The sequence below is a fragment of the Drosophila teissieri genome, chromosome 3L (genome assembly GCF_016746235.2).
Source record: "Drosophila teissieri strain GT53w chromosome 3L, Prin_Dtei_1.1, whole genome shotgun sequence".
Taxonomy (NCBI): Eukaryota; Metazoa; Arthropoda; class Insecta; order Diptera; family Drosophilidae; genus Drosophila; species Drosophila teissieri.
The window spans coordinates 242,817-269,262 of NC_053031.1; the positions used below are offsets into that span (position 1 = coordinate 242,817).

At 40.6% G+C, this 26,446-nt stretch overlaps 5 protein-coding genes across 14 annotated transcripts; 1 reads left to right on the forward strand and 4 right to left on the reverse strand.

Annotated features, from left to right (window-relative positions):
* Positions 1-44: 44 nt before the first annotated feature.
* On the reverse strand, positions 45-885 carry LOC122617988. The gene is made up of 2 exons (XM_043794084.1): positions 527-885; positions 45-470 (listed from the first exon to the last, which is right to left on the reverse strand). Exons 1-2 carry the CDS (start codon positions 867-869, stop codon positions 412-414), a joined length of 402 nt encoding a protein of 133 aa, XP_043650019.1. The 5' UTR covers positions 870-885; the 3' UTR covers positions 45-411.
* Positions 737-2,185, reverse strand: LOC122617985. The gene is made up of 4 exons (XM_043794080.1): positions 1,948-2,185; positions 1,750-1,889; positions 1,473-1,697; positions 737-1,415 (listed from the first exon to the last, which is right to left on the reverse strand). Exons 1-4 carry the CDS (start codon positions 1,974-1,976, stop codon positions 1,282-1,284), a joined length of 528 nt encoding a protein of 175 aa, XP_043650015.1. The 5' UTR covers positions 1,977-2,185; the 3' UTR covers positions 737-1,281.
* Positions 2,186-2,652: 467 nt separating this feature from the next.
* LOC122617990 (nucleosome-remodeling factor subunit NURF301) lies at positions 2,653-15,273 on the reverse strand. 7 transcript variants are annotated; one of them, XM_043794087.1, is made up of 14 exons: positions 15,140-15,273; positions 14,179-14,581; positions 9,830-13,741; positions 9,382-9,765; positions 8,998-9,321; positions 7,518-8,939; positions 7,330-7,460; positions 4,760-4,952; positions 4,345-4,707; positions 3,779-4,277; positions 3,621-3,725; positions 3,195-3,558; positions 2,990-3,074; positions 2,653-2,927 (listed from the first exon to the last, which is right to left on the reverse strand). In XM_043794087.1, exons 2-14 carry the CDS (start codon positions 14,471-14,473, stop codon positions 2,722-2,724), a joined length of 8,283 nt encoding a protein of 2,760 aa, XP_043650022.1. In that variant the 5' UTR covers positions 14,474-14,581; positions 15,140-15,273; the 3' UTR covers positions 2,653-2,721. The 7 variants fall into 7 exon arrangements, with proteins under 7 accessions (XP_043650022.1, XP_043650021.1, XP_043650023.1 ...); XM_043794086.1 differs by having other exon boundaries at positions 15,049-15,199; XM_043794088.1 differs by having other exon boundaries at positions 4,345-4,713; positions 4,805-4,952; positions 14,648-15,161.
* A 627-nt stretch (positions 15,274-15,900) lies between these two features.
* LOC122617993 (probable G-protein coupled receptor Mth-like 14) lies at positions 15,901-18,727 on the forward strand. Its single transcript, XM_043794098.1, has 8 exons — positions 15,901-16,008; positions 16,371-16,505; positions 16,562-17,092; positions 17,162-17,351; positions 17,405-17,828; positions 17,893-17,969; positions 18,022-18,140; positions 18,198-18,727. The coding sequence occupies exons 2-8, from the start codon at positions 16,390-16,392 to the stop codon at positions 18,451-18,453; spliced, it is 1,713 nt and encodes a 570-aa protein (XP_043650033.1). The 5' UTR covers positions 15,901-16,008; positions 16,371-16,389; the 3' UTR covers positions 18,454-18,727.
* Positions 18,721-26,270, reverse strand: LOC122617991 (disco-interacting protein 2). 4 transcript variants are annotated; one of them, XM_043794096.1, is made up of 16 exons: positions 25,891-26,270; positions 25,466-25,537; positions 24,979-25,386; positions 24,545-24,921; positions 24,313-24,403; positions 23,677-24,229; positions 23,217-23,557; positions 21,828-23,150; positions 21,348-21,457; positions 21,207-21,288; positions 21,053-21,157; positions 20,626-20,995; positions 19,906-20,566; positions 19,399-19,847; positions 19,195-19,343; positions 18,721-19,107 (listed from the first exon to the last, which is right to left on the reverse strand). In XM_043794096.1, the coding sequence occupies exons 1-16, from the start codon at positions 25,961-25,963 to the stop codon at positions 19,004-19,006; spliced, it is 5,268 nt and encodes a 1,755-aa protein (XP_043650031.1). In that variant the 5' UTR covers positions 25,964-26,270; the 3' UTR covers positions 18,721-19,003. The 4 variants fall into 4 exon arrangements, with proteins under 4 accessions (XP_043650031.1, XP_043650029.1, XP_043650030.1 ...); XM_043794094.1 differs by having other exon boundaries at positions 21,348-21,508; XM_043794095.1 differs by having other exon boundaries at positions 24,545-24,924.
* Between the last annotated feature and the right edge of the window lie 176 nt (positions 26,271-26,446).

Consider the following 26,446-nt stretch of genomic DNA (forward strand, 5'->3'; position numbering starts at 1 on the left):
GCATTAACCGATGTCCTTATAAACGTCTAGATCACAGGAACCATAACATCCAGACATGAAGACTCCAGGGTCATAGATGCAGCGCAAGTATGTTTCCTGATGTTGCTGTTTGTGCCTGTGTTTTTGTCTTTACAATTTCTATCGAAATGCCAGAAAGAATGTTGAACTTTCTCGTTCGCACTCCCACTAGTTGAGTAACGGGTATATTATAGTCGAGGAAGCGTTCTCTCTTGTTTTGCATTAGAAGGTATGTATATATTTTATTTATATTATATTTGCGTTGATATGTACTACGTGGCGTCTTATCTCTGTGCCCTAATAAATATTGAAACTGAAAACATCACTGGAAATGTAACTTAAAGTAAATTAATGTGTTACATTAATATTGTATTTGCTGTTTGTTGAAGAAGATCAACCTCGCGTCATCGTAAAAAGACCCTCGCAAGACCCTCTGCGAACTATTTGAATGTCTAAAAACGATTAGTAAAGTATATATTCGATTGAAAATTGGAAATTCTGGACTCACCAGCTCCACAGTTACGAGCACAATTGAATTTTTCCTCGTTCATATAAAGCTGCCTATCGCTCCCACAAATGGGATTGTATTGGGGCGTGGTGGGGCAGTTATAATAGCAGTTAAAAAATTCCTGGGTTGGGGCCGGTGTTGGTACGAATGGTGTAAGACCTCCTGGTACTCTTACATTGTTCACCAATACCAAGTTTGAGCTGGTGGGCAAAAGTGGTACTGTCGTCGTGGATGGTGCATTATTCCATGGGTTACTAGATGTGGCGAAAACTAAAGGTTCTTGGGCTGCGCACAACTGACTTAAACAAGCCAAAATAAATATTGTATGCCAAGCGATGCACATCTTTAACTGAATCCTCAAGCTATACTCGTATGTACTTTCGTTCGCTGATCGAGCGAAACTGAAACAACCCAAAATCAAATGCACTAAACCATACATTGAACACCGCAATATAAAACAGGCAGGGGCGCTTGCAGAAATCAGTCGTGGGGGTAAAATTGTATCTTCATATACTAAAATGTTTTATTTTAGTGAATCAAGATACAAAGTGGTAAATAGAATGGGAACGCCACTGAATTCAGGTTTCTAAAGTAGACAACCGTCTGGAAAATCCAGTTCTGTACGATGACCGCTGTCAATTTTGTAGTTTATTATCGTGTGCTTAAATCTGCGATAAGCTAGGAATATCCCAGGTTTGATTCATCAAAAATCTGGTTTGGAATTTTGAACAAGAAACTATATAATAAGTGATGGTTTATCCAATAATAATATTATTGTAGGGGACTGCTGTAATTCGAGGGCCAGGCATTGAATACGCAGGCGAAACATATTGCATAGAACGCTCCAGCTTTTGGTAGTTTGTCGAAATACCTATGAAGCCAATGGTAGCTGAAAATCTCGGTGTTTTATTGTACCAATTTTATTAAATGTGGGTTCACAACTTACAGCTTGAAGTGGAAGGCACACTCAATCGTTCGGCATTCCCTTCCGGAGTGCCCTTTTGTATCATGGCTTGTTTGTAATCTGGACTTAACGCTCTTTGTAAGCATTTCCCCATATGATGGTTTTCCCTAGGTCGACCACAACGACAGACAGCCAGTAAAGGTTTGTACATCCCCGGAGATACAAATCGCGATTCGCCCTGGTTGTTGTGCAGAAAAGGGCACAGGTCTATAAGGTAGCGTATATGAATGAAGAATTATAAATCTATACAGACATTTACCTTTTAATTTAAGCTGGTTACTTAGTTGAGAATTTATCTCAGATTGGTGGTAGAACTTGTTAGTTTGCTTGCCCGAAATTTCGCTCCAAGCTTTTGGAAAATTTCGACGCGAATTATGCTCCATGCGCACCTGCTCCTTTCTAAAATTGTTAATACTACTTGCTACTCAATATCTAAGAATTTGTGCCGAAAACTTACAGCTTTCCAATTACTTTAGCAGGTTCCATTGTTCCAAGACGTTTAACTTGTCAATAATCCCCTTTACTGTGCATATTTGCCATGGCAACAAGCCTTTAGTTGAATACAACAACTTCTAGGCGGTATAGTAACGGCTGCCAATCAAAAGAAGACCTTTGCGTAGAAATTTTACTATATAGAATCGTCTGATTACTGATACTACTGATAAATAAAAATAATAAGCCCTTTGAAGTGTGTAAATTTATTAAAGTATTTGTTTTCCTCGATTAGCTGTGTATTTTAAAGCCCACCGAGGAGTAAGTCAAAGTCTAAAGAAGCAAATGCAAGTTTTTTCAAAATATGCTGATCACGTATTTATTATAACCGTGTAATTTTTACATACGCCTTAGATAAAACCTACAACATATGATAAGGATATCAAATCAAATGCAAGCTGCTTATTTACATTTTAATGTTTTGTACAAAGGGGGTTTGACTTAATTATTTTAAATCTTTCAAATGTCTGGTTTCATATTCACCATATTTATTTGCATACTGGTTTAGTTTACTGATATCTCTATTACAACACATATAATAGTCATTTCAATTCATACGGTTAATATGTACATTATTTATTATAATTAATTATAAGTATTTTTTATTGATAAAATATGTATATGTAACATTTGATTCAAAATAAGAATACATAACTGAATCAGATTTTTCAAATTGTTAGAAGTGTTTTTATAAACTATTATCATTTGTTCTAAAGTTTTCACTGTTTTCTATTGTTTCTTATGTTCTCTGGCCAAAAACATTTTCGCGAAAAATTTTAATTTTTTGCACAAAGTATGACTCTAGTGCTTCAGCACACTTATAAAAGGATGATTCTTTCGGGTTATAGTAACGGCAGTTGTCAAAAATTTTTGTCATATCGCCTATGAACTCTGCTAGTTTTGTGTAGGTGTTTGATTCGAGTTTAATTTCCATCCGTTTGAGATCTTAAAAAAAATTAACCCTATTTTATTTATTGTCTGATTAGTTTATTTTTTTTGTTACATACCCATTGGCTCTTTAATCACTTTGTAATAATCGGGTGCTTCCTTCGGATCAACCGGTTCCATAAATGGCCAAGCACTTTTGTGTAACTGCAGATAAATTGAATATTTAATCCATCAATTTAAGAATTTGTTGGTTCATTATTTTATTAGGGAACTTAATATTAAAATAAAACTTATTATAAATAACATCGAATTTTAAGTCATTACCTGCATCTGTTTGATTAAGTTTTTCAGCTCTTCAACGTCATTTGGGGTCAGTTGTTTCATATTTGCAGCGTTAGCATCGTTTTTGCGTTGGCATTCCGGGCAAACATATTCATCAATGAACTCAGCCTCGCTTTGAAGTATTCCAACGCAACGGCCATGGAACCAATCCTGGCACTTATCACAGCATATATAAAATTGTGACTCGTCGTATGGTTGACGACAGCTACAATAAAGCTGTTGCGTTTCTCTCGCCCTCTTGCAATCAAGGCAAATAAATTCAGACAGTTTTTTAGAAGCTTCTTCGGTAATACTGACGCAATCCCCATGGAACCAATTGCTGCACAAGTCGCACCCCACGTAAAACCTACAAGGACAATAAAAAATATATTAATTAACAGTGCGTTAGGAATGTGCATATATAATTACTTTGTGTCGTCGTATGGAGTACGGCAAATGCAATACAACTTTTCCTTTTTTCTTGTCAACTTTTTTGGTCGGCCGGCGCCATGTCTGGGGTTCTGCGCATCTGACCTGCGATTTGTGTTAATACATTAAATGTCAAAGAAGCCCATTCGTATACGTACCGTTTAAAATCTATATTTGGTTCGCCACTTCTTTCATTTTCGCTATGTTCATCCGGTGAAGCGTTACTTAAGGGGCGTACATGTCGTTGGACTTTAGTTTTTACATCTTCGTGTATTTCGCTCTGTAAATTACGCTCTAATAAGGAACGCTTACGCAAAATATTTTTTTTTAACAATTCTTTATGCCGTTCCAACTGCGATTGCTTTTGCTCTCCAAGTTCAGCGACTTCGTCATTCTTGCTTCGATTTTTCTTTATGATTCGATTAAATTGGCTGCTTGTTGTCATAGCATTTGGGCGTCTTAGCGAAGTACGAATTTTCCATTCAGTGTCATCGGTTTGTCGACTTGGAGTAAGTGCTTCCTCATTCACACTGCTTCTTGAGCATGTTTCCCACTCATTCGTTGAATTCGCATTTTCTTGTTGATTCTGCTGCATACAAACAAGTTTTTCTTCAAGTTCCGGACTTAGATTACCTTGTTTAAGAGCATTTGAAATAGCTGAAATTCAAGGCATTTTTTATTATGAATTACAAAAATTTTTTTTTGGTAATTTGGTAACACTTACACTCCTGTATATATCCTCTGGTAACAACGAAGCTTTCGTTTTGTTTATTTTCTAAGTCTGTTTCTGATAGATCGAAGTCGGCAAGATTAGTTGGTTCGTTATGCTCTGAACCCTCTAATAGGGAAGATGCACCGGCAAAGGACTCATTATTTGTAATATTAGAATTTTCTGTTTCTGCACATTTACTGTATTCCTGATCATTGCCATTATTCATGGCAATATCTTTAATAGTTGGATTGACTTCGTAAGTTGTTGCTAGCGTATCGGCGTCGATTTCGATGTTGTTGGTCTGCAATGAACATCGTTTAAGGTCTTCACTTTCATATTTTAGGCGATGCTGCTCAATATTGTCTTGATCTTCAACTAGAACTAGATTATAAATTTTTAATTTTTTTTGCTTGCAAAATTGGCTTACAACTATTGTTGGTGCGGCACGGTAAATCACTTTCTAAAATTCTACCTTCGAATGCTTCACATGGGGGTGAATGTACAATTTGATTCGGCGGACTGCAGACGACGATAATCTCATCATCGTAATCTTCTTCTTCAATTTCGTGCACAAAATAATTCGAATTCATCATATAAGCTATTGAAACGCCGCCACCAACCTAATTGTTTCCAAAAATGTGAGTTATATTCAAAGTCAAGATTTTGGTTGCGTTAATACGAACGAATACTAATAGCTCAAAATAACAAAATTTACGAACACACCTACCTGACTTTAATCAGAGATCAGTTGTAGAATTTACTCCAGGCAACCTTTTTATGTGTTTTATTGTAGTTGTTGTAGTTGGCGAAGAGATTAACACGTGGAGTTAAGTTGAAGTTGTTGACACGTGACATTATGGCATGGTTAAACGTTTTTAAGCAGTGGAAGCATGAATTTGATTTCAAGGTATATGACACTTTTATTACAGAGATAGGATAGTATTTAATTGGATAACAAATTATAATGCAATTAGTGTAAAGAGATTGAGATGCTATGAAACTGGTGTAAAGATATGTAAGGTGTTTATAAGCCGTGTTATTGCAAATTTTAATTTTGGACAAGTGGTGTAAACTTCATTTCGATTTAGATGAGATGATTATAAAAATGGTAAAGCCTTTGTGTTTTTTTTAAAGGACATATCAGAAAAACTAGCTCAGTCGCGACATTAGCACATGCGTTTTATATGGAGAAATCTTTTCTTAATTTTCCATTTTAAAAAACAAAACTTGCCTTTAATTTGTATAACTTCAAATATGCCAGTCAACTAAAACTCTGCGTGGGGTTAATCTCTTCAGCAGTTCGTATTTCAAATCAGATTTGAATTAAAACGGAAATTGGACTTGGCCATTGAAAATATGACCAATTATTTTGTAATCCTAAAGTGAATTCAACTGATATCTGATTAATATTTATAGTCTATAAGCTCTGTATAAATTATTTTCTTGCACAGATTTATAAGATATGTTTGCAGACTTCTCTTCTTACTTATATATGAAGCATGCGCTTTTTGTCAACACAAAGGCCAAATTGCAAATAATCATCCAACTAATTCAGAAACAAAAATTCACAAACTTTTAAACATATTTTCTTTGTGGTTTGTAGGTCATTGAAATCAGGAGATTCAAAAACGTTCAACTTTGTTAGAAGGAATATAACATTTCATAACATCAGACACACGCCTAAAAATTCGTACATTTGCATTTTATATAGTGTGTATGTATATGAGCTGAAATAATTATAGCAAACATTTAAACCAAAAATTTCTTGTTTTAATACAACATGATACTCAATTCTTTCACTGTCTAAATCCATTGTAAACGTTTTATTTATATCTTTCTCTTCTTTCTTACACAGCACGGCTCAATGGATGTAGTTAGTTAATATAGGGGTTACCGCCATTTGTAACATAGTTTTTCCATTAAGATTATGATATCAGCAATCCAAAGATAAAATCAATACTTAAACAACTGAATCGGTATATTTAACATTTTGCCATTGGGAGCTTTTGTGACTGCTGGTTTAAAATTAATTCCACTAAAGAAGAAACCTTTTACACTCACGAAAACGTTTTTTTTTGTTTTTTCGAAAACAATATCTGAACGATATTTATGAAGATAGTATTTTTTCACTTTTAAGTGGGGGTAAAAGTATTTCAAAGATTAAAACATTTGAGATTTTGTTTAACTATGCTATAAACGCGTATAACTGGATGACTGCTTTCGAAAATTATTCGTAGAAAAGAAACAGAGCTGGTCACAATTAGTGTGGTTGCATAATAGGTTTTATTGCAAAAAGCGCTTTACAATTTACAAGTATTCTATGTATTACTTAGAAACCAAATGTCCCTCAGGCAAGAAAAGCTAGACGAAGTAAAGTTGTTCTAATACTTTTGCCTTGGTTTTAAACATTAGGTGACAGTCTGGGTTATTGTTAAGTTAATATGCTTAATGTGCTTCCTACTCACTATGTAATAGTTTCTTATATTTAATAAGGTATTCACATTTTTAAGCTAAATACATTTTTATATTATTTAAATTAAGTAATCAAAATAAATATGTCATATTTAATTAATTAAATGGTATCATGTATTTATAAATATCGAACTCCTGTGTGGAGAATTGCTTGTTGAATAATTATTTTGCAATAGTAAGCCTTGGTTCATATTTCAATAAGTCTGTTGCTGTACTTGGAAAATATAAGTTATTGTTTACAGCTTAGGAATGTATATAAATTAGGAAACGCTATGTATTTAATTTATGTTCATTAAAATACATCAAACAAACAAATTAGGTGTACCAAACGAAACGAATAGAAAGTGCAAGTGAAGCAGCAACATGCCGCTCTGGTTCAATAAATAAAAAACTTAACTTAAACGTAAGATGGAACAAAAAACAAATTGGCATTTCGGTCGAGAATCAGCAAATGTAACCCTCACAGTCCTGTTCCTATTCCTCATTTATCCTTTCACATTATAATTATAACTAAAAACTACTCACTTGCTGATGCGTAGCCGATTGGTGAACAGGGGTTAGAGGAGGCGGCTGTGATTGAACTGCATTTTCCGGCTGTACAGCCAGGTATATTTTTGTTGGGCCCAGGACACCAAGTTTGCCATTTGACTCTTGAGCTAAAATACAAATGGGAGTTATTTAAAGACAACAAAATATACAATTGAATTACATACCCTTCATAAGTTGCTGCTTCACCTGCGTTTGCACTAATTGCAATTGCTGTGCAGTGAAATCGTTGCCTACCAGGCCTTGCAATACTATACGTGGACCATGCTCGGTTTGCAAAACTTGAGCGGTGACACATTTAATTACTGTTCCAGGCGGCTGATTCTGGAGCAGACTCTCTTCAACACTCAAGGGTTGCTGTTGGGATGGAGCCTGGACAACTTGGTTGACAACCGGCTGTTGACTTATTGGGGTTACGCCGCTTTCAAAGTTTGTTGGTGACTGTTGGATTTGTTGCTGCTGGACAACGACTTGCTGAGGACTCTGTGATGTGAGAGCTTGTTGTTTGACTGGTGAGGTTTGTGGGCTTGCTTGAGGTACTGCGGTGGCTGAATTACTTGTTACAATGTGAGCGTTCCCATCACCTTGGTGTTTAATATGGGCCACGATTTGAGCCTGATTATTTCCCAATGGTTTGACGATGACTTGTTGCCCATTCACGGTTGCCACCTGCAATTTGCCCTGTGCTAACTGCTGGGCTAAAGTTGAATTTGGAACTAATACTTGTTGTGTGCCCGTTTCATTGCCATCAGTCGTGGTGATCTGTGCTTTTTCTTCAATAGTTTGCTGCGATTGTTGTTGCACCACGAGCTGTTTAACCAGTTTGGTTTGTGCACTTGGCGAAGATTGTACAATTTGGTTTGATTGAACAACAAATTGTTGCTGGGGCTGGACAACATGATGTTGTTGCTGCTGTTGCTGAGTTTGAATCTGCTGCTGAACCATCTGCAATGCTTGACTCTGCGGCACGTTTCTTTGAGTAACAATAGTTTGACCGGGGCTTAATATAATCCGTTGACCGCCAACTACTATTTGCTGCTGCACGTTGCTGGTATTAACGATTTGCTGAATTACTTTTTGCGTTGGTTGATTTCCGACCTGTGTCATTGAGATCTGTTGTGGTGACTGTTGAATTGGTTGAGATTGTACTAGTGGCTGCTGTTGAACCGGCGATGCACCTTGCTGTTGAGCAGCCGATGTTGATATAATAACCTTTTGCCCTTGTGCGTTTTGGCCTACTACCAGTTTTGACCCCGACTGTACGAATACTTGCTGCAGGGTTTGTCCAGAGGAACTTGTGTTAACCACTTTCGACACTATCTTTTGCACGGGGGGCGATGAAGTTGCTGCTGATGAGGATGCTGATTGCTGCTGCTGTTGAGCGAGTAACAACTTATTTTTAATTTGAGCAAGCGGTAAAGCTACGCGCGGGGACGATGCTATGGATTGAGTCGCGGAGTTTTTCGTGACATGTTTAACTGCAATTTGCTTTATCACAGGCGTCACTGGATTTGTAGTAGTCTGTGCTGAACTAACTGCTGGTGAAGACGAAGTAGAAGTTGCCTTAATGGGCACCTTGATTTTGTTTCCTAGAAATGGCAATGCATTTTAAAAACATTAATTTGAACCTTATTAAATGAGACCCACCTTGCGCTGCCGAATTTGAAGATGTAGTGGTAGTCAACACATGGAGTTTTCCATCCGGCATTTGAACTAGCTGCTGCCCTGGATTTAACCCGCGTACGCTTACTTTGCCATCTGGGCCCCTAATAATTTGTACTTTATGCGGTGTAGATGTGGATGGATTTGACTGAGTGCTTGTCGAGCCTCCTACAGCAGGTGAACCAGATGCTGCTGCCGTACTAGCTCCTCCTGTTCTTGAAACCTGTGTAACTGCTTGCTGGATAATTCGAGTTGTGCCATCAGGGTTTTTAACAATGACACGCCTGCTACCGATAACTTGGCCTTTAACTGAAATGGTAAAGAACCATGGTTAGATCCTCCCTATGAAAAAAACATAAAATAGCTTACCTGGTGTCACAGAACGGCTGACTTCGCCAGTTGTAACCAATTTTCTCTGCTGGTGAACAGCGCGCTGTAACTTCAATTGTTGTTCCATTTTTTCTTTTACATCTTCACTCGACTTTGGTGCCAGTTGGACGCGTCCAGCGCCGCCAAGAGCTCCATTGGTTGAAGTGTTGGAACCATTACTACCACTTGCCTCCAATTGACGAGAGGCTACAGATCGCGTTACAGCTGATAGGCGTGCCTTTTCTTGTTTTTCTCCCATAAATTTAATTTCCCATAACTCCAATTTATCTTCATCGACCCATTCCTCGCTAATTTGTGGCTCGGTTGGCTGGGGAGATTCAGCACGCTTTCGTTTTCGCAGTCCAGATCTTATGGATGTTACTTCTGTGGAACGAAAAATAAATAATTAATTTCAAATGCCTTTACGCAAATGCACATTAATTCTCACCTCTGACAGTCTTGGGCATTTCCAGTGGAATAACAACTTTTCGTCGCAAATAGCTGGTTTTTTCGCCATAGCGTCCTGTGTGACGGAGTTTGAGCAATTCCAATGTTACGATTTCAGTATCCGTAGTAACCTGATGCTTCCCATCCGTGGATGGAGGCTTTGCTATCATGTCATCCCAGCGCAGACACGACCACAGTATTCGTAGCTGAAGTGCTAGGCTGGATAACGACGTGGCATTGGATGTTCGATAGGACCAGCAGGTTCGGAAGAGGGGCCGAGAGCACTGATACTGCCAAATGGTGTTATTTTTCGCAGCGTGATGAAAACCATTTGTCGATGTTTTTCCACCCAGACGAGCCAGCTTAAGGAGCTCAAATCGTGGCAGCACTAAAAGGCTACGCTTCTTTTTATGAGTAAGAAAATTGGATATGAGTGGGTATCGAGAGTATGATGGCTTTTTGGATATGGTCGACTTATCCTCTGATTTTACAGCTTGCTCATACAACTTGGCTGCGTCATTAAGGAGGTATACCCGACCGCGAGGTGAACTAGACGAATAGACCCGCTCGGTGCCGTTCTCAAAATACTCCCGTTCGTATTTTTTCACGCATTCGCGCTTAACTGGACGTGCAGTAATAGGAAATCTGCGGTTCTGTTTGTTAAGTGGTATATCCTTGTCTAGCGTCTGATCCAGCACATCTTTAGTGCCGATATAGGTTTTCTTAGATTTCTGGTTACGCTTTCGCCGCCATCCAGGTGTCGTATCGACATCTTCGGCGTTACCGGAATTTAAGCCCGTTGCAATGGAGTCTTCGGTGCTCTCGATTTCAACATTACTGCAAACGTCCATACTCTCAATATAGTCTATTTTATCGGAGTCTTGTGTGTTGGAGTCAGTAGTTGTATTGCTTCCGGCAGTGGCATCACCCTCTTGCTTAATTCTCGTGTTGGTAGCGCAGTCCTGGTCCACCAGCATGCATTCGGTCAATAGAGCATCGCTAAATTGAACGGCGTGCGCTCGAGCATGTTCCCAATCTTGAAGTAAATCCAACGGCGCTTCGGATTCAGCTGACTTTCCCTCTTCGGGATCATCCACGGTCACCTGTGTGGATTCTCTCTTACCCTCCGTCAGCTTCTGCTCGAGAATAGATGGCTTTTTAACAGCGCCCAATATGGCGGCAACTGTCTCCTTTGAGCCATTACCGGCAGTGTGCGCCTTTCGCAGCAACAACAAAAGTTCTTTTTTGGCTCGTGCTTTTTGAAGACATAAGGGGGAGTAGCAAGTATTTTGGGTTATTTGAGATACGGCATTTGAATTTGTGTTACACTCCTTTGTGTAGCAGCGAAAAACTTTAGCAAATCGATTAAGCTGACTAAATTGTAAGCGCACTGTCTGAATTTGTTTAGCCAGCGAATTAACAAGCTCCAAGTTTACGTTTGCAGGACCCCCCTTGGCTTGAACTTCAGTAAGGCGAAGTAATCGCTTCTCCAGAAGCGTTTGCTTGCTGTTGGCTGTAGCTTGTTGGGAAGAAACTAGAAGCGGCTTCACATCAGAAGCCTCTTTAGAAGCCATCTGCTGCTCGACCTCGGCCAATTTCATACGGCGATCCAATAGATCATCTAACCGACATTTGCGAGCCACTTTCGTATAATAAGTACGCCCTGGAGCATTCAGCGCTTTGCTAACGTCGATGTGCCCTTTGACTTTCTCCTGAACATCTTCTATAACTTTCACATTTTTATATTGCTCCGGTAGATAATGACACACCTGACCATCAACATTGCTCGACTCACATTGTTGCATAAATCGTTGGGTGCGTGGGTCGACTAAAATAACTTCATTTACCTCGTTCTCCTCTCCCATCGTGTAATGTACGTAGACTCTATTGTGAACTAGTGGTTGGGCTCGCCGTGCACGAACACCACAGCGTCGACTACTTGATAGCCAAAGCCAGCCCCATTGCCCGTGAACACGGTATTCTTCTCCTTTTTGCTTCCAGACTTGGTGTTTAAGACCCAGGGTATACTTTATGTAGTTAAATGCCAAGCGATTACGTTCTTCCTCATCGTCCCGTTCGCGCTTCTCTCGCTTTTCCAGTTTTTTGCGCTCTTCTCGTTCGGCACTAGTTATGCGTTGCAAATTTGTGTGCCCGAGTTGCTCATGCCAGACGTTGGCAAAAACGACGCTCTTGAGGGACGCTTGGAAAAGTAGCAACACGACCGCAAATTCAGATGGACGGCGGGCGTTCATCACCGCAGCATTCCAAATTTTTTTGTTAACCACCCAGTTGGTATTTAGAAAGGAAGCTGCTATATTGGATTCGAAGTTTATCAATGTCTGCCTTAGAGTCGTTATCATATTGTCAGTAGTTCCCATGGTAATACCGATCCATTTGAAGTCAGAAGCAGTCGTTAACGAGAACTTATGGGAGAGATGGCGTCGCTTATCGCGCTCCTCGTTTCGTTGAGGCTTGTTTAGTGCAATTGGATTGGTTGAATACTGGTTAACATAATTTTTAAATCCTTGCTCCATACCAAGTTTAAAATGCAAAGTACCATTACTCAGCTGATTGGATTTTTGACGCGTGACCATTTTACTTTCTTCTTGTTTTTTTGTTCCCTCTGCAGATTGACTTTCCGATTTAGCATCCACATCTTTGTCCTCCTCGTCGAGTACCTCTTTTTCCAAAAGTTCATTTGTAGCCTCTTGTTCGATTTCGATAACACTACGCTTCGAGTGTTTGTGTTCATTGGTTAAGGTCTCAGTCAGTTTCATCTGCCGCTCGATTTCGTCTCGGCGTTCTGTAATCTGGCTATGCAGACGGGTTTCCAGTTCTTCGGCGTCCAGTCGGTTGAGCAGCAATTTGAACTTGCTTGTCGTACTGTAATACCAGCATGTAAAGTCCTCCTGATCTTCAATAAAAATGCGACGTGCAATAAACCAATATTTGCGCCCATGACGATCAACACCCAGGCTATCATGCCGGATTAGCACGCCTTGTTTTTCCTGCGGCAGCACGCAGTCTACTACGCCACTAACCTTATGCGAGCGACAAAGCCCGCACTGCCAATCCTCAGTAGGTACGTCATTCATTGGCGGGTCTACACATTCCAAATGATATACGGCTGGGCACGTCTCGCAGCATAATAAATCACCGAGTCGATGGCATACGCGGCAATGGTCATCATAATGAATAGGCCCCTCCTGCAGCATTACATCCCGTATAGAATTGGCAGTTAAAAATTGATCGGACAGAAACTGGAGCACGTCAAGCCGGCTGTCAATGCCCGTGTACGGGTATTCAGTTTGGCTTAAAATGTGAAACACGTTGCGATCAAACGTCTTATCGCTTTCCACATAGCTTCGCAAGACTTCCGGCCACGTTATAGAGTCAATCAGGTAAAGACTTATGTTAACAGTATCCTTTTGATCCAGCGGTCCAAAATGAGTACCCTGTGCGTCCTCTTCTCGAAGAATCGCTTTGAGCAACATGATGTGTACCTCCGTCAACAATGCACTTTGCTCCTCACAAGCCAGCGCTGCGCACAAGTCTTCAAAGCGGAATGGCGAAAGGCGGACCATGTGGCGAAATCGTCGCAGTACTTCATAGATACTGAGCGCACGCAAAATGTGTGTATTGCCGATGAAAAGATCCTCCGATGAATCGGGCAATTCAAGCGCTGCATACTGCCGACCTTCCTGCAGCCACACAGGTTCTGGGCTAGGAGGACGTGGTGGCCGACCAACTCCATTCTGATTAAAGCTGCACACGGAAAACTCTGACTCGCTCTCGTTGGCTACTTCTAGGCTCTCGTCGTCGCTGGGAGTGAGCAGCATATCATCCTCATTATCGGATTTATCTTCTTCGGAATCTCCAAAATCTGAGCCGTAGTGATACTCCGACTCGTACCCTGAAAAAAAGAACAGCGGCTCTTAGAATCAATATGACTTCACCCGCACCCAAGTGCATAAAACCTGTCATACTGTCACTACTATTGTGGACCCAATTTCTTCTCAATCGAATTTAAGTAATTGTAAATAAACGCATGCCAACTAGACTGAAAGATTTCATGTCTAAAGATTCGGAAAATATTCGTTTGTAAAAGAACAGATGGATCTTTTTGAAACTGATTGCCCCGGTGTTGGTTGTCACGAATATATTAAATTGGTAAGGTTTATAAGCTTTCCGCAGCACAAAGTATATTATTAACAATATTAAAAATAATCAAAATGCGAGTAGCATTCAGAACCATTAAAGAATTCTATTCCCCGTAAGGGTTCGAACTCGTTAGTTGGTAACTGAAACTCTTGACTACCAAATTTGAGTGTAGGTGACCCTTTGACCCACCTTTCCTCCCAGAGTAGCTACTGGTGTTCGGCTGCACGGCGGACTTGCGGCCTCGTCCCCTCTTAGCGGCGCTCCCGCGACTGCGGCTGTGATTGGTGTGGTTGTTGTGGCTGCTCCTGCTGCCCTCGTCGCTTTGCGGAGAAATGCCCCTGGACGCCGACGGAGTGCTGGGCTGCGACTTGCCCTCGCTTAGATACTTTGGCTTCTTGAGCAGCTGGTAATTGAAGCGTCCTGAGGCGCGTTCGTTGGGTGTCTTTGGCGGACGTCCACGTTTACGGCTGCCGCGACCGCTCATCTTGTTTGTTTTCGCTTTGCGTATTTATCTGTCTTTGTGTAGGGGTGTGTGGGGGGTACTCTCCTCAGATATTGTTCCAAGTTATCACTGCGGAGCTGCACATTAGATCTGAAACGAGAATTAACAAATTAGTACACGGAGTCACAGGGAACGCACACCGCATCTCTCTCGCACCCAGCTATGTATTTACGGGACACATTCAAACACACATTTACTCAACGGCGTATGTGGGGGAAAAAATCGATCAGATCGTCAGAAGTTTGTCGTTGGGTTTTCACTTTGTTCGTATGGCGCAAATGTGGAGTTAAAAGACCCGCCAAAAGAGCTTGTTTAGTTCAGGATGACGGTCCCGATTAAATATATTAAGTACATGTATTCAAAACACATTCTTGGCTTCTAGTGTTGGACGGCGAACGCACTGGACAGCACCACCAAGTGCGCTTGTATGTGTGCGAGTGCGAGGAAATGAAGCCAACGCACATTGTCCGCCATTTAAGCAACGGTGAAAATTTTTGCGACTGTTTAAATGGCACTCCTCGTTAAGAATTAACACATGGCTTCACTGCACAAATTACCCAGCATGTTGGGGAATAATTGCACAGGATTTAACACGATATATTCAAATATTTTTAACTATCTTCAACACACTGCGAAAGACACTTTTACCTAACATTACAGTTCTGAACATAACTAAAGACGGTGTACAGTCGGCCAATCACAGCGACTCTTCTATTGCGCGGGGTCAGAAGCGTCCTCTTGCGGTCGGCTGGGAGAGTTAATTGCTTATGGTTGCACAAACGATATAAACAGGGTTGCTTTTGGCATTTACACTGAACCGCACTGACAGATGTATTTTGATTTTGATCGAGGCGTTTTGCGGGCGGTTGCGGAAAAACCGTTAAATGGTCAAAATAATAAACATTTTCCTTATTCACCATCCTAAAAAGCAAAAGGTAATATATACATTGATACAAAAATTAAAAAATTTCTTTTTACCCATGTTCAAGTGAAAGACCACTTTAAAGTGGCGCTCTCATTAAAATACGCGGACTGCCGACCACGGAAATAACTGTTAAAGACGTTATCGATAATGAAATGCCGTTAGATTTTTGGTTTTTTGTAAAAGGTTTTTATAATTTTATTGCGTTATTTAAAATAAAGCGCTTTGAGGAATTCCTGTTTGGAAATTCATATAACCGCTCTTAACCGTAACCATTTATTTATCTCAATTAGTATGCTTTGTGCTTCATTGCATTGGACTTCTCAACCTTTTGAATTTAGTCGTGACTTTGGACACGCTTAAGAAAATATTACTCTTTAAATAAAAATACTAAATTAAAATATTATATTCAATATAAGTCAAGAAATAACAAATATAGCGGAACGCGTTATTTTGAAGCCCTGAACACATTGCTATCTTATCACCTGCACAAACTGTCTCTGTTGCAGAATACGAACTCATTTTTCGCTAGTATTACTTTATTAATCAACCTCAGCGGTTGCATTTTGAATAGTAAACTTTAATTATTTGTCATGTACGTAAACGCTAATTGCCATAAACAGTTTATCTTCTAAATAAAGCATCGAAATAAACTAGAATTTACACAACACCTCAGTGCGTGAAAATTAACTTTTAACGTGGTTTTGTAAAAGCTGATGAGTGTGATTTTCCGAGTATTGATCAATTCTAAGGAATGTGCTACCACATTCGTCTGACGTCATGTGTTTTATAATGATAACGCACTCTTTCGGTATCTTGCACAGATAAGATAACCCATATCTTACCAGTTACCCACACCAGTTAACTAATGTCAAAATTTGGTTTGTTTACATGCTTGATGTGTAAGCGAACTCGGCAATTCTGTTTTATTAATTTGTTGTTATATATATTTTATAGATTGGTTAAAAAAAGCAATATGAATTTATGCCATTGGAATGTTTTCCTGGCTGTAATCAGTTTACAAACGTTTTTCAACGCCTCCGCACAGATAAGCACTGGAAATAACACTTTAAAGGAATCAAACAACTCAAAGTAAGAAATGCTTAGAAAATGGTTTTTCAAAAAATACATTATATTGCTTTCCTTAGTATTTTGGACAACAACACATTAAATAGCACTTCGAGTAACGTGCTGGACGCCGCAATATCTTCAACACCGGTTGTATCATCAACAACGGTTGTATCCTCAACACCGGTTGTATCTTCAACACCGGTTGTATCCTCAACTCCGGTTGTATCCTTAACACCGGTTGTATCTTCAACACCAGTTGTACCTGAAACATATTCAACAGAAGCGGCAATAACTATTACAGAAGCTACGCCTTCAAACTTTGCTCCTGCCCAAAGTCCTGTAGAAAAACCGTTGGATCCTGCGGACTGTTCGCAGCGGGAGAAATACAGAAAACAACCAATTGCAACACAATCGTCGCGTTTAAGAAAATGCTGCCCACATGGAGAAAACTTGAATATATTTAGGGAAAACCAGAGCGATTCCATGTGCGACAATGGACTTTTAAGCTTTGAACCGACTATAATAAGCGCAGTTCTGTTTGACAACTGCATCGAAGATTTGGAGATCGAGACTAGGCTGGACTACGACATTGGAAATCCGTGTAACAGGTTTGTAAGCGAAAGGAAACATTATGGTATTAAATTCTTAGCAAAGTACACTTTCCTCTGTAAATTTAGTTCTCTGTTGTACGACGACAAAGAGGACGTTTTCTTCGTCTTACAAGATGGTTCTTTGTTAATCATCGACAAGTTTGGCAACGAATCGTACACAGTGAAGGAGCATTATTGCTTGGATATTGATAAGTCAGGACACCTGTTCGCTTTTACATGTGTTACCCAAGTGGAAGAACAAATTGCCTTCGCAAAAGTAAGTCAATGTAACATTCATTTCTATTTACCAATGGATGAATATTATTTCAGGTCATTTTTGTTGCGGTTCTTATGCTTATTTCTATGCCCTGCCTGCTATTAGTTAGCTATTTGCACATGACACTTCGCCTATTGCGCAACTTGCATGGTCTGTCGCTAAGTTTGATGTCCTTGTGCTTGGCGTCTGGATACTTTGTGCACTCCGTGGTGCACATATATGGAATCCCGAACCAAGGATTTATTGGCTACGTCATACAGTTTTGTATTTTGAGTTATTTTTTCTGGTACTTATGCATATGCTTCAATGTTCTCTTGAATGTGTGGTACAAGCTGCCTTGCTGCATTCAGTGTTCAAAGAGTTGGGCCACCTTTAATTTTGCGTGTTACGCTGTCTTCGCTTTTTCTGGACCGGCCACAATAGTTGCACTCACTGTTCAAAAGGGACTGCCAGGGATGCCGTCTTACTTTCTGCAAGGCAAGTAATTAACGAAAGAAATAATATTCTAAAATATAACTAATAATAGATGTATTATTTAAAGGCCTCACGGAATCCATACGAGATTCCCAGCGTTACTTTATTCCTCCAGTGTCTACTATACTTTTCCTTAGTTTTTTGGTAAGTAATTTTTTCTACCAGTGCTATGTTTTATACAACCGTACACTCTTAGCTTAACATCATATCGTTCTTCGGATTTCAACGAATAAGCGGGTACGTCAAGGCTGAAAAAAGTATTCAGGAGCAGAAATCTTTGTTTGACCAAGACAAATATGAAGATGTTAAAAAGGAGTGAGTATATTTATTTTTGTGTTAATACACAAAATTATTTGAATTTCTTGCCATTAGCGCTAAATGCGTCAGCTTACTCGGAATAATAATGGTCGTAAGTTGGCTACTCGAAATAATAACGTTCTACTCGGGCTCGAATTCAAATTACCTGGTACTGTGCGACATGGTGAATGGACTTCAAGGAGTTTGGGTACTGCTTATATTTCTCGTTGTGCGGAGGCGCCGCACAATTATATTGAGATGGTGGTATGATCGTGGTTCACACGAAATTGAAGGCACAGAGCTGCAAGCTCTTAGTAATAATCCCACATAGATATACAATTCTATTACATTACTTCAAGTTTACGAAAGCCGTTAATATTACATTACATTTTATAGTTATATTAAATATTATTATAAACAAAGCAAACTGATAAAAAAGAGACTAAAACTGTGAAAAACATTCAAGTATTGACCTGTTCAACCTGATATCCTTTAAAAGAATATTTTGTTTCGGGCACATAACCAATCAATTTCCCAACCATATCTGTAAAACATTTACATAGATGAGAAAAATGGCGTAAAAGGTGAAAAGTTGACATTGTGTAAATTGTGGTTTATTTAAACTTATATAAATATTATTAAATATTAAATGTTTGCTGTCACTTATATGGTCATATAAAGTTAAATAGTCAATTTATTGTAAGAATGTTTTACCATCTTTGCTAATACTCTAAAAGGAAATGTGTAATTATGCGTGCGGTACCAAAATGAGCCATTTCTTTTGTTTCTTGTGGATTGCGATTGTTTTGAATTAAGATACGAAGACAACGCTTTCTAACGTTTCTTAATACGGCGATTTCATCATAAGAATAATTGTGTATTTACATGTTATACGCTACGTATATGGGATCCAGTTGGTCGGCTAGAAAACCATCCCGTAAATGCATCCGTTGCTTTTCGCCCCGACTATTAATAGGCACCACACCTAGAAACGAAAGTTTCCAAAATTAATATTCATTTTCCAAGTCCATAGACTTATATTATTAGACTTATATACACTTATATTACAAACCTGGATCAACGACCACTACAACGCCAACTATAAGCTGATGATCTTCTAATACTGTGTTTGTGACCAAGGGAACCAAATCCAAAGCTTCTGATTCATTGCCGTCCAACTCGACAACAACGACTAATAAGTTAGTCCAGGTAAAAACGGCGCTGAATAAAAAAGTAATGTGTGATTTTTTCAAAAAGTACGTTTTGAAAGACTTACCACTCAGCAATTTTTTTGTGACAGCGCATTACCGAATTTTCGATATCAATTGGATGATAGTTCATGCCACGTAAAGAGATCACTTCGTCAACAGCTCCGACTACATACACTGCGTCGTGTAGTTCTTGATCATTAGAATTGCTTGCTCCGCCTATTAGGCTATGCTCTGAATTTCCACCCAGGGAAACATTTGAAAAATTTAATTGCAATTGACTTATCGAGTTCAAAGATTCCGTATCGCTATCGCGACTTGCCACACTTGGTGTGGTCTCGTCTAGTAGTGATGCTGATTGAGAACATTCGGTGCGGCGTAAGAATCCTAAATACCCAGTACGTGCATATAGCTCAGCGGTGGCCCCAGTCACCAATTTTGCGTTGAAGTGATCATTGTAGTCGGTTTCATCACCATAAATTGTAAAGTAACCATTTGCGTTATGAGGAGCTTGAACCTGAAGAAATTAATGAGTTAGTTTTGTTAGGATAAATATGCATTTAGCAAATTGTTACCCAAATTTCGCCCAAATGCGAGTCGCCACAGTGGCCCTTGGTTTCGGGATTGGCTATTATGACTTTTACTCCTGGTAAAAGTTTACCTGATTCAATTACACACAATGAATTTGGCGCTCCACGCTCCACCAAAGCGACACGATTGTTTCTCAATGCTCTCATATCTACGTACACTTGAGCACTCTCTGCAGAACTAGCTCCTTGAACACAAATGGCTGGATTTACACGACATCCAAACGAAGTTGACACACAGCGAGTATTCAGACCAAGGGCTTGAAAGAGCTTGCAGAACTGCTGGGTCAGTTGCACTCTAGGGCGCTCTTCTGCCACCACGACACACGTCCGTACACATCTCAAATCTATGTTTCGTTGCTTTAAGGAGGGTATAGAGTTGCTGAGCGCTTTAGTGCACAACTCTATTACTCCATATGAACAGAAAGTGTCGCGAACGCGGTGTTGCGAAAGAGTTGACAGCCATAAACTGGGATTCGCTTCGACCTCGTAGGGCGCGATAAGTATAGAATGGTGGCCACTATATACTCCGATAAGAGTCCACATAACAAATCCAAGGCCGCAGTACGGATCCAAGCATAAAGCAACATGTCGAGAAGGGTACAGCTCACAAGCCAATTTTAAACTGGCGCACAGACTAGAGAGAGATCTGTTGGACAGGCAAAAATGTAATACAAAAATTTTAAAAAATAAATTCAATTTATCTACCGATGCGTAATGTTAACACCGCTAAGGCGTCCACAAGTTGATACGCTAAAGTCCAAATAGGCGCTTGAGTCAAAGGAGACCGTGGCTATGCCGGCATATTTGCGTTTCGGGTTGTCATCAATATCTAATATAGGGGGCCATGTCTTTGGGTCAATAGAAGTGGCTGCCTCCCGAGATTTCAGTAACTTTATAATCGGTTGTATGGAGAGTACGATGCCACTTTTAGAGACATCCACAATCATCCGAACAGTGGGTAACGTGGTATTTAAATTTTGAGGATGAGGAGGCCGTATGGTTATTGGTATCGCACCCAGATATAGGCATCCATAAAATGCACACAGCAAGTCAAGTCCTGGAGGAAATATTAGCGCTGCGGAAAAATCGGGCTACATTAACATTCCTACAGCTGGTACACAGAAAAACTTACCAACGTGGTCTCCTGGCTCAATTCTTCCTCGTTCTTGTAACAGTGCCGCTATCTTCTCTGCCCGCTTATGTAGCTCAGAGCATGTCAGTGTTTTTGCGATGGCACCTGAAACGCATGTCTAGAATTCGTTTCTTTATAAAGGAACAAAACTTACCCTTAGAGTTCAGCAGTGTGAATATTATATGATCGGGCGAAGTGTTTGCTCGCCAACGCAACACACCTGTTATAAGTTGAGGCTGTTGAAGTTTCAACAATTGTATTGTTAATTTTCTTAAAATAGAAAGTATTGACCAACCTTTCGTTCGCAATCTTCTGCGAGTCCAACATCCCGTCCATGGGCTTCAGCAAGGCGATTGCCCTGAACTAAATTTCCAACCATCACAGAGGCTGGTCCTACACCCGTGTCTGTAATACCACATCCAGATGATGAGCTTAATTTTGCGGCAGTTTGCACACCTTATTTGTTTGAGGAATGGTTAGTAGTAGAATGATTTATCGGTTTTGTACAAGGATTCATTACAGAAGTGATTAATTTATGCGATTTCATTAGTTATGTTGGCATTTGTGTTTGTTGTCGTTATATTACAGTGTTGTTATTTGGTTTTTGCAGTGATTGTGTTGTTGTGGTCATAGAAGTAATCGCAGCATTGTTGAAGGGTTGGTGGTTAAAAATAGAGGAAAGCAATATTTGTATTTTATTAAGGTAAATGAAGCACAGAAAGCCCAACAAAGCCAATTTGTAACATTTTTTAAATCAAGTATACGGAGAACTTACCTTGATGTAGTTCCCGTGGCTTTGGTAGATTGGTGACACATGTATGTGGGCACATTAACACATTCGCTGGGTGGAGAGAGCCCTCCAAAAATCTTCGTCGTGCTTCGCATAGATGTATGCCCCCAAGAGGAGTCTTGGGCAAATGATTCGGTGGCACCAATGCCAGGCAGTAAATTCCCACTTGATGAATGGAGTCCACTGCTTGCAGAACACGTGACATCCATTGGAAACTTTCTTCCTCGGAGCAATCCGGACGTTGCTCGGCAATGACGCACACGCGTTCGTCGCGCAAAACCTTAATGCTAAATACAGCAATGCGTCCTCGGTAAATAAAGCGCATTGGTTCCACTGCTAATACTGTGGCAATAATGTCATCTGCATTGTGCTTCCTCCCGGTAACGGTCATAAGGCCATCGCGGGAACCGCACACGAAGACCAAGCCACCCGGGCCAAGGAAGCCCAGTAGTCCTGACCTAACGTAGAAGTCTTCGCCAATTGGTTTGGAAATTATGTTCACCGTGCCATTTCCATCTTTTGGTTGTTCCAATTCTTCCAATAAGGGCTGGACTTTAAACGTAGAATTTGTCATTCCGTCAAGACCGAAGTAGCTAGCGCTCGTGGACCCGCTAGTAACGCATATTTCGCCGACTTGATCGGTTTTGCACAGCACAGGGGGTCCTTCCGATCGAACAACCACCATTTGTGCAGCTGGCATAACTTGACCACAGTCCTGCAAAGTGAGTGATGTTAGTGAGTCTTCACTGTCGACGCGAACAACTCCATGTGAAAGGGCTGCCATTGAAAGCACACCACGTCCAGTAGCTGACGGACTGAATCCACAAGATCCCCGGCCAGGACGCCGAAGGGAAACAGTAAATACTTCAGAGCTACTGGCACATGGACAAATCGCATCTGAGCGTAATCCCTTAGCTTGGAAAACACTCAAGAACTGGTCACATGAGGATAACGACCAGGGGTTGGCTCCATCGGCCACTAGCAACATGCGAAGAGAAGAAAGCGATATATCCTTATGATCTTTGGTGGCAAGTAGGCCCCAATGCAGATCACGACTCTTAACCAAGCAACAGGAAGCTCGGTGTTTTGTTATCAATTGCATCCAGCTCGACGGACGCAGTTTCATCAATGCGTAGGGTATGAAAATGACATGCATACCATTTAAGACGGAAGTCAAGACAGAATGCCATAATCCAACTTCACGCTTGAAGTCCAAGACACACACAATTGTTTCGCCTTCGGTATAATGGCAGGCCATAGTCAAAGCACGACAATGATTGATCATCGCTGCGCGAGTAACCGTGACACCTGTAAAGCAAAGCCGATTTATAATTCGTATGCTTATATTTGGATACTGATGTGTGTTGCACTTACCCATAACACTGCCTTCCTTATCTGTCGTGTATTCTATATAAGCTGCAGCCGAATCATCGACTCGTAAATTGCCAACATTGAATTCTTTAGGCGGCTTAGGTAAATGCTCAGTCACAAACCACTGCAAGCGTGGCCAGCCCTTTAATTTGGCTATTTCCCCCGTAGTGGTTGATTTTGGAAGACCTTTTAAGCAAGCTTCTGAGGTAAGAGCTACAGTTATGCCACAAGAACTCAATAAAAAGCCCACTTGTTGGGGAGGTGTATCCGAGCTGGACAGCGGCAATTCTATTGGAAGGGGAACCAAGCCCCTAAACATACAACCATACCAGGCTGTAATGAAACTGTAATTTATCGAATTAATATTGGGTACAATTTGAAATACATAAAGGATATTGTTTAACCAAAGACTTGAATTGAAGGAATATCTAAGGAATGACCATAAGCCAACACACACACTAACCTTAAGGGGTCATTATTGGGGTAAACCAGAGCAACACGATCGCCGGGCTTCAGTGTTACTTGCTCAGGACCCTTGCTAAATATTTTAGTGGACAAAGCATGGGCAATCTTTTGTGCGCGCGAAAGTAGCTTGCCATATGTCAAGGTAGTCGTTATTTTTCCATTCGGATCAAGCACTGTAGCCATGGGACTTTTAAAGGAGTTTGTGCCATATCGTTGGAGTGCGCATTCGAGCGTTCTGGGAAGGCCTGCAGGTATGGATAGCTGCTCGCCTTGCACAGGAGTCATTGTGCTGCCCTCCGGTTTGGGAGCATTGGGATCCTTCGTATTGGCAGCAATCTCCAGTTCGATGTCGTTGTCCTCATAGAACTCCGGTAGTGGGCGACGCTTGGGTCTTTTAAGGGTGTTAAGCAGTTGCTGAATCTTAGCCGACACTTTCCACTTCCCATTGGCATCTGTCTCGTTCAGTTCATTTTGGCTAACATTAACATATCGAGTAACTCGATCTGCAGCACGATGTGCATTATTAAACTGCGTGATGTCAGGACCGTTGTCTAAGAAAAGAGTAAAAATTACATCAAAAATAAATAAATAAAAATCGAAATTCTTTTATTTCTCTGTTTCTTAAAGTACTTACATTGTTTTTGTTTGAACGCTTTATCCGAAAAATCATTCTCTCGCTTGTATGCAATTGGCGGACAATCCGAGCCTAAGGGTTCTGAAGTCGGCTGTGTAATGAATATATAATTAATTAATTAATTCTGTAATGTGCGGCAAAAACTACTTCGTAATAAATGTACGACTTCATAATGAAACAAACAAAATTGTTGTATACCAAAATAACACTTTATGATCAAAAAATTACTCACAATAGGAGGTAAGTTTTGCGGTGGTCGCCTTTCTGGAGCGCTAATCGGTGTCGTATATTTCTGATTCGGAATTTGGTTTTGCTTTACATCTGACCGCGTATGCTGCTGTGAACCCATCGATGATTCACGAATGGGGGGTTTAATTATTGGTTCGGGTGGCAGTATGCTATTGCTTATATGATCCCGCGGATAATTGTACTCCTTGTCGGGCGAAATGATTTCCTCGGGTATGGATTCGTCATCCGTCGATGAGTCCAGCTCATCATTGCATCCAGGACTTCGGTTTAATACAGATGTGCGCTTCGATGGCATTGGCAGGCTGGGTTTTGGCCGTCCCTTAAGAGCGGCAAGGGCTTGTTGCACAGCCTCTTGTCGTACTTCTGGGGATCAGATGTTGAGAGTTAAATGTTTTTGCTTTAATTTGCACTACTAACCAGAATGATAACGTTTCTCATTGTGCGTTACTTTGCGCTGTGTGCGTCGTTGACGATGCTGACTATTATTGGTTGACTGTTGATTCTGAAAAGCACTTGGCTCGCGAGTGTTCTGGTACCCGGGATCGCCGACTGCTCCTCCCTGCGGTCGCATGTTTTCGTAGCCGGGAGCTCCAACATTTCCGCTCTGAGGTGTCGATGACGAGCCCATGGCGGATTGCTGATGGTAGTCGATTTTTTTGGAATGTCTTTGCTGCGAGGAGGACAGGGAGGGCACTTCAGTCACATAGCTGTAGCCCTCGCTGGACACAATGACGCCGTCGTTATTGATGTTTCCGTGGTTGTTGCTGTTGTTGGCATTTTTAACGTTGTAGTATGGCGGTGGCGGTGTACTTTTCACTTTGTCGCCTGTGCACAAAACGAAAAAAAGGACAAAAAGGATCAAGAGCTGGCGACGACGACCAAATACCAAAGTTTTCGAACATACCTTCTTGCTTCTTCAGGAACGGCTGCAGCAGCTTCGCCCTTTTCTTTTCGTAGCCTTTCTGCGTAATGTCACCTAGAATGCAGATGAGAATGTTTTCGTTACGATTAATATGCCCGCTGGGCGTTGTTGTTTTTGGAAAAGCGTGCAATAGCGACTACATCATGTACTCATGCTGAAAGCCACTGCATACAACACACAACACACACACTTTTCTTTTAATTGGTGCCCGACTATACATATATGAGTAGCTTTCAGCGAAAGAAAAGCCGAGAACAGCACTTGTGATGCCAATTGGGGGCGACAAGTGCCCATACCATGTACGTCTGCCACAATTTCACGCGATTTTCCACAACTAAGTCGCACATTAGTAACCATATTCCATTTTCGTGTGTATTACAAACGGGCTCAAAATCAAATAGGTATACCTTCCGACAGCTCCAAGTCCAGTTCGGCGAGCTTCTCGCGAACGTAGCCAGGTAGCGAGGCAGTGTGCTCCATGTTGAGTGAATAGAGTGGCTTCTGGGTTTTATTTTATCCTCTTCCTTGGAGGATTCGTCTAAATTTTGGTTGGTCGCAGTGCACAAACACACCCAGACACCGCTACTTTCCCACTTCGTTGACAAAAATCGATCGATTTGCCATTTATTTTATTTCACATTTTGCCGACGCAAATAAATACATCCGTACTTGCGCAGCACCAGCACTTTGGGTGAATGGGAAAACACGATATTACGAATGTCTTTTACGAATTTGCACAATGAAAGTAAACAAAGAAAAATAGCAGTACAAATCGATTTTATGAACTAGCGAAAAATTGATAACTATTTCTTCGTGCTGTTGGGGCAGTGGGCTTTTTCAACTTTCGAGAAGCGGTCACACTGGCCAAGTAATTGAAACTCCTAATTATTTCTTATTTTGAAAGATATTAGGCATACAACTTTAATAATTAGGTAGCTCTGTTATGTATAACTTTGTTGTTCA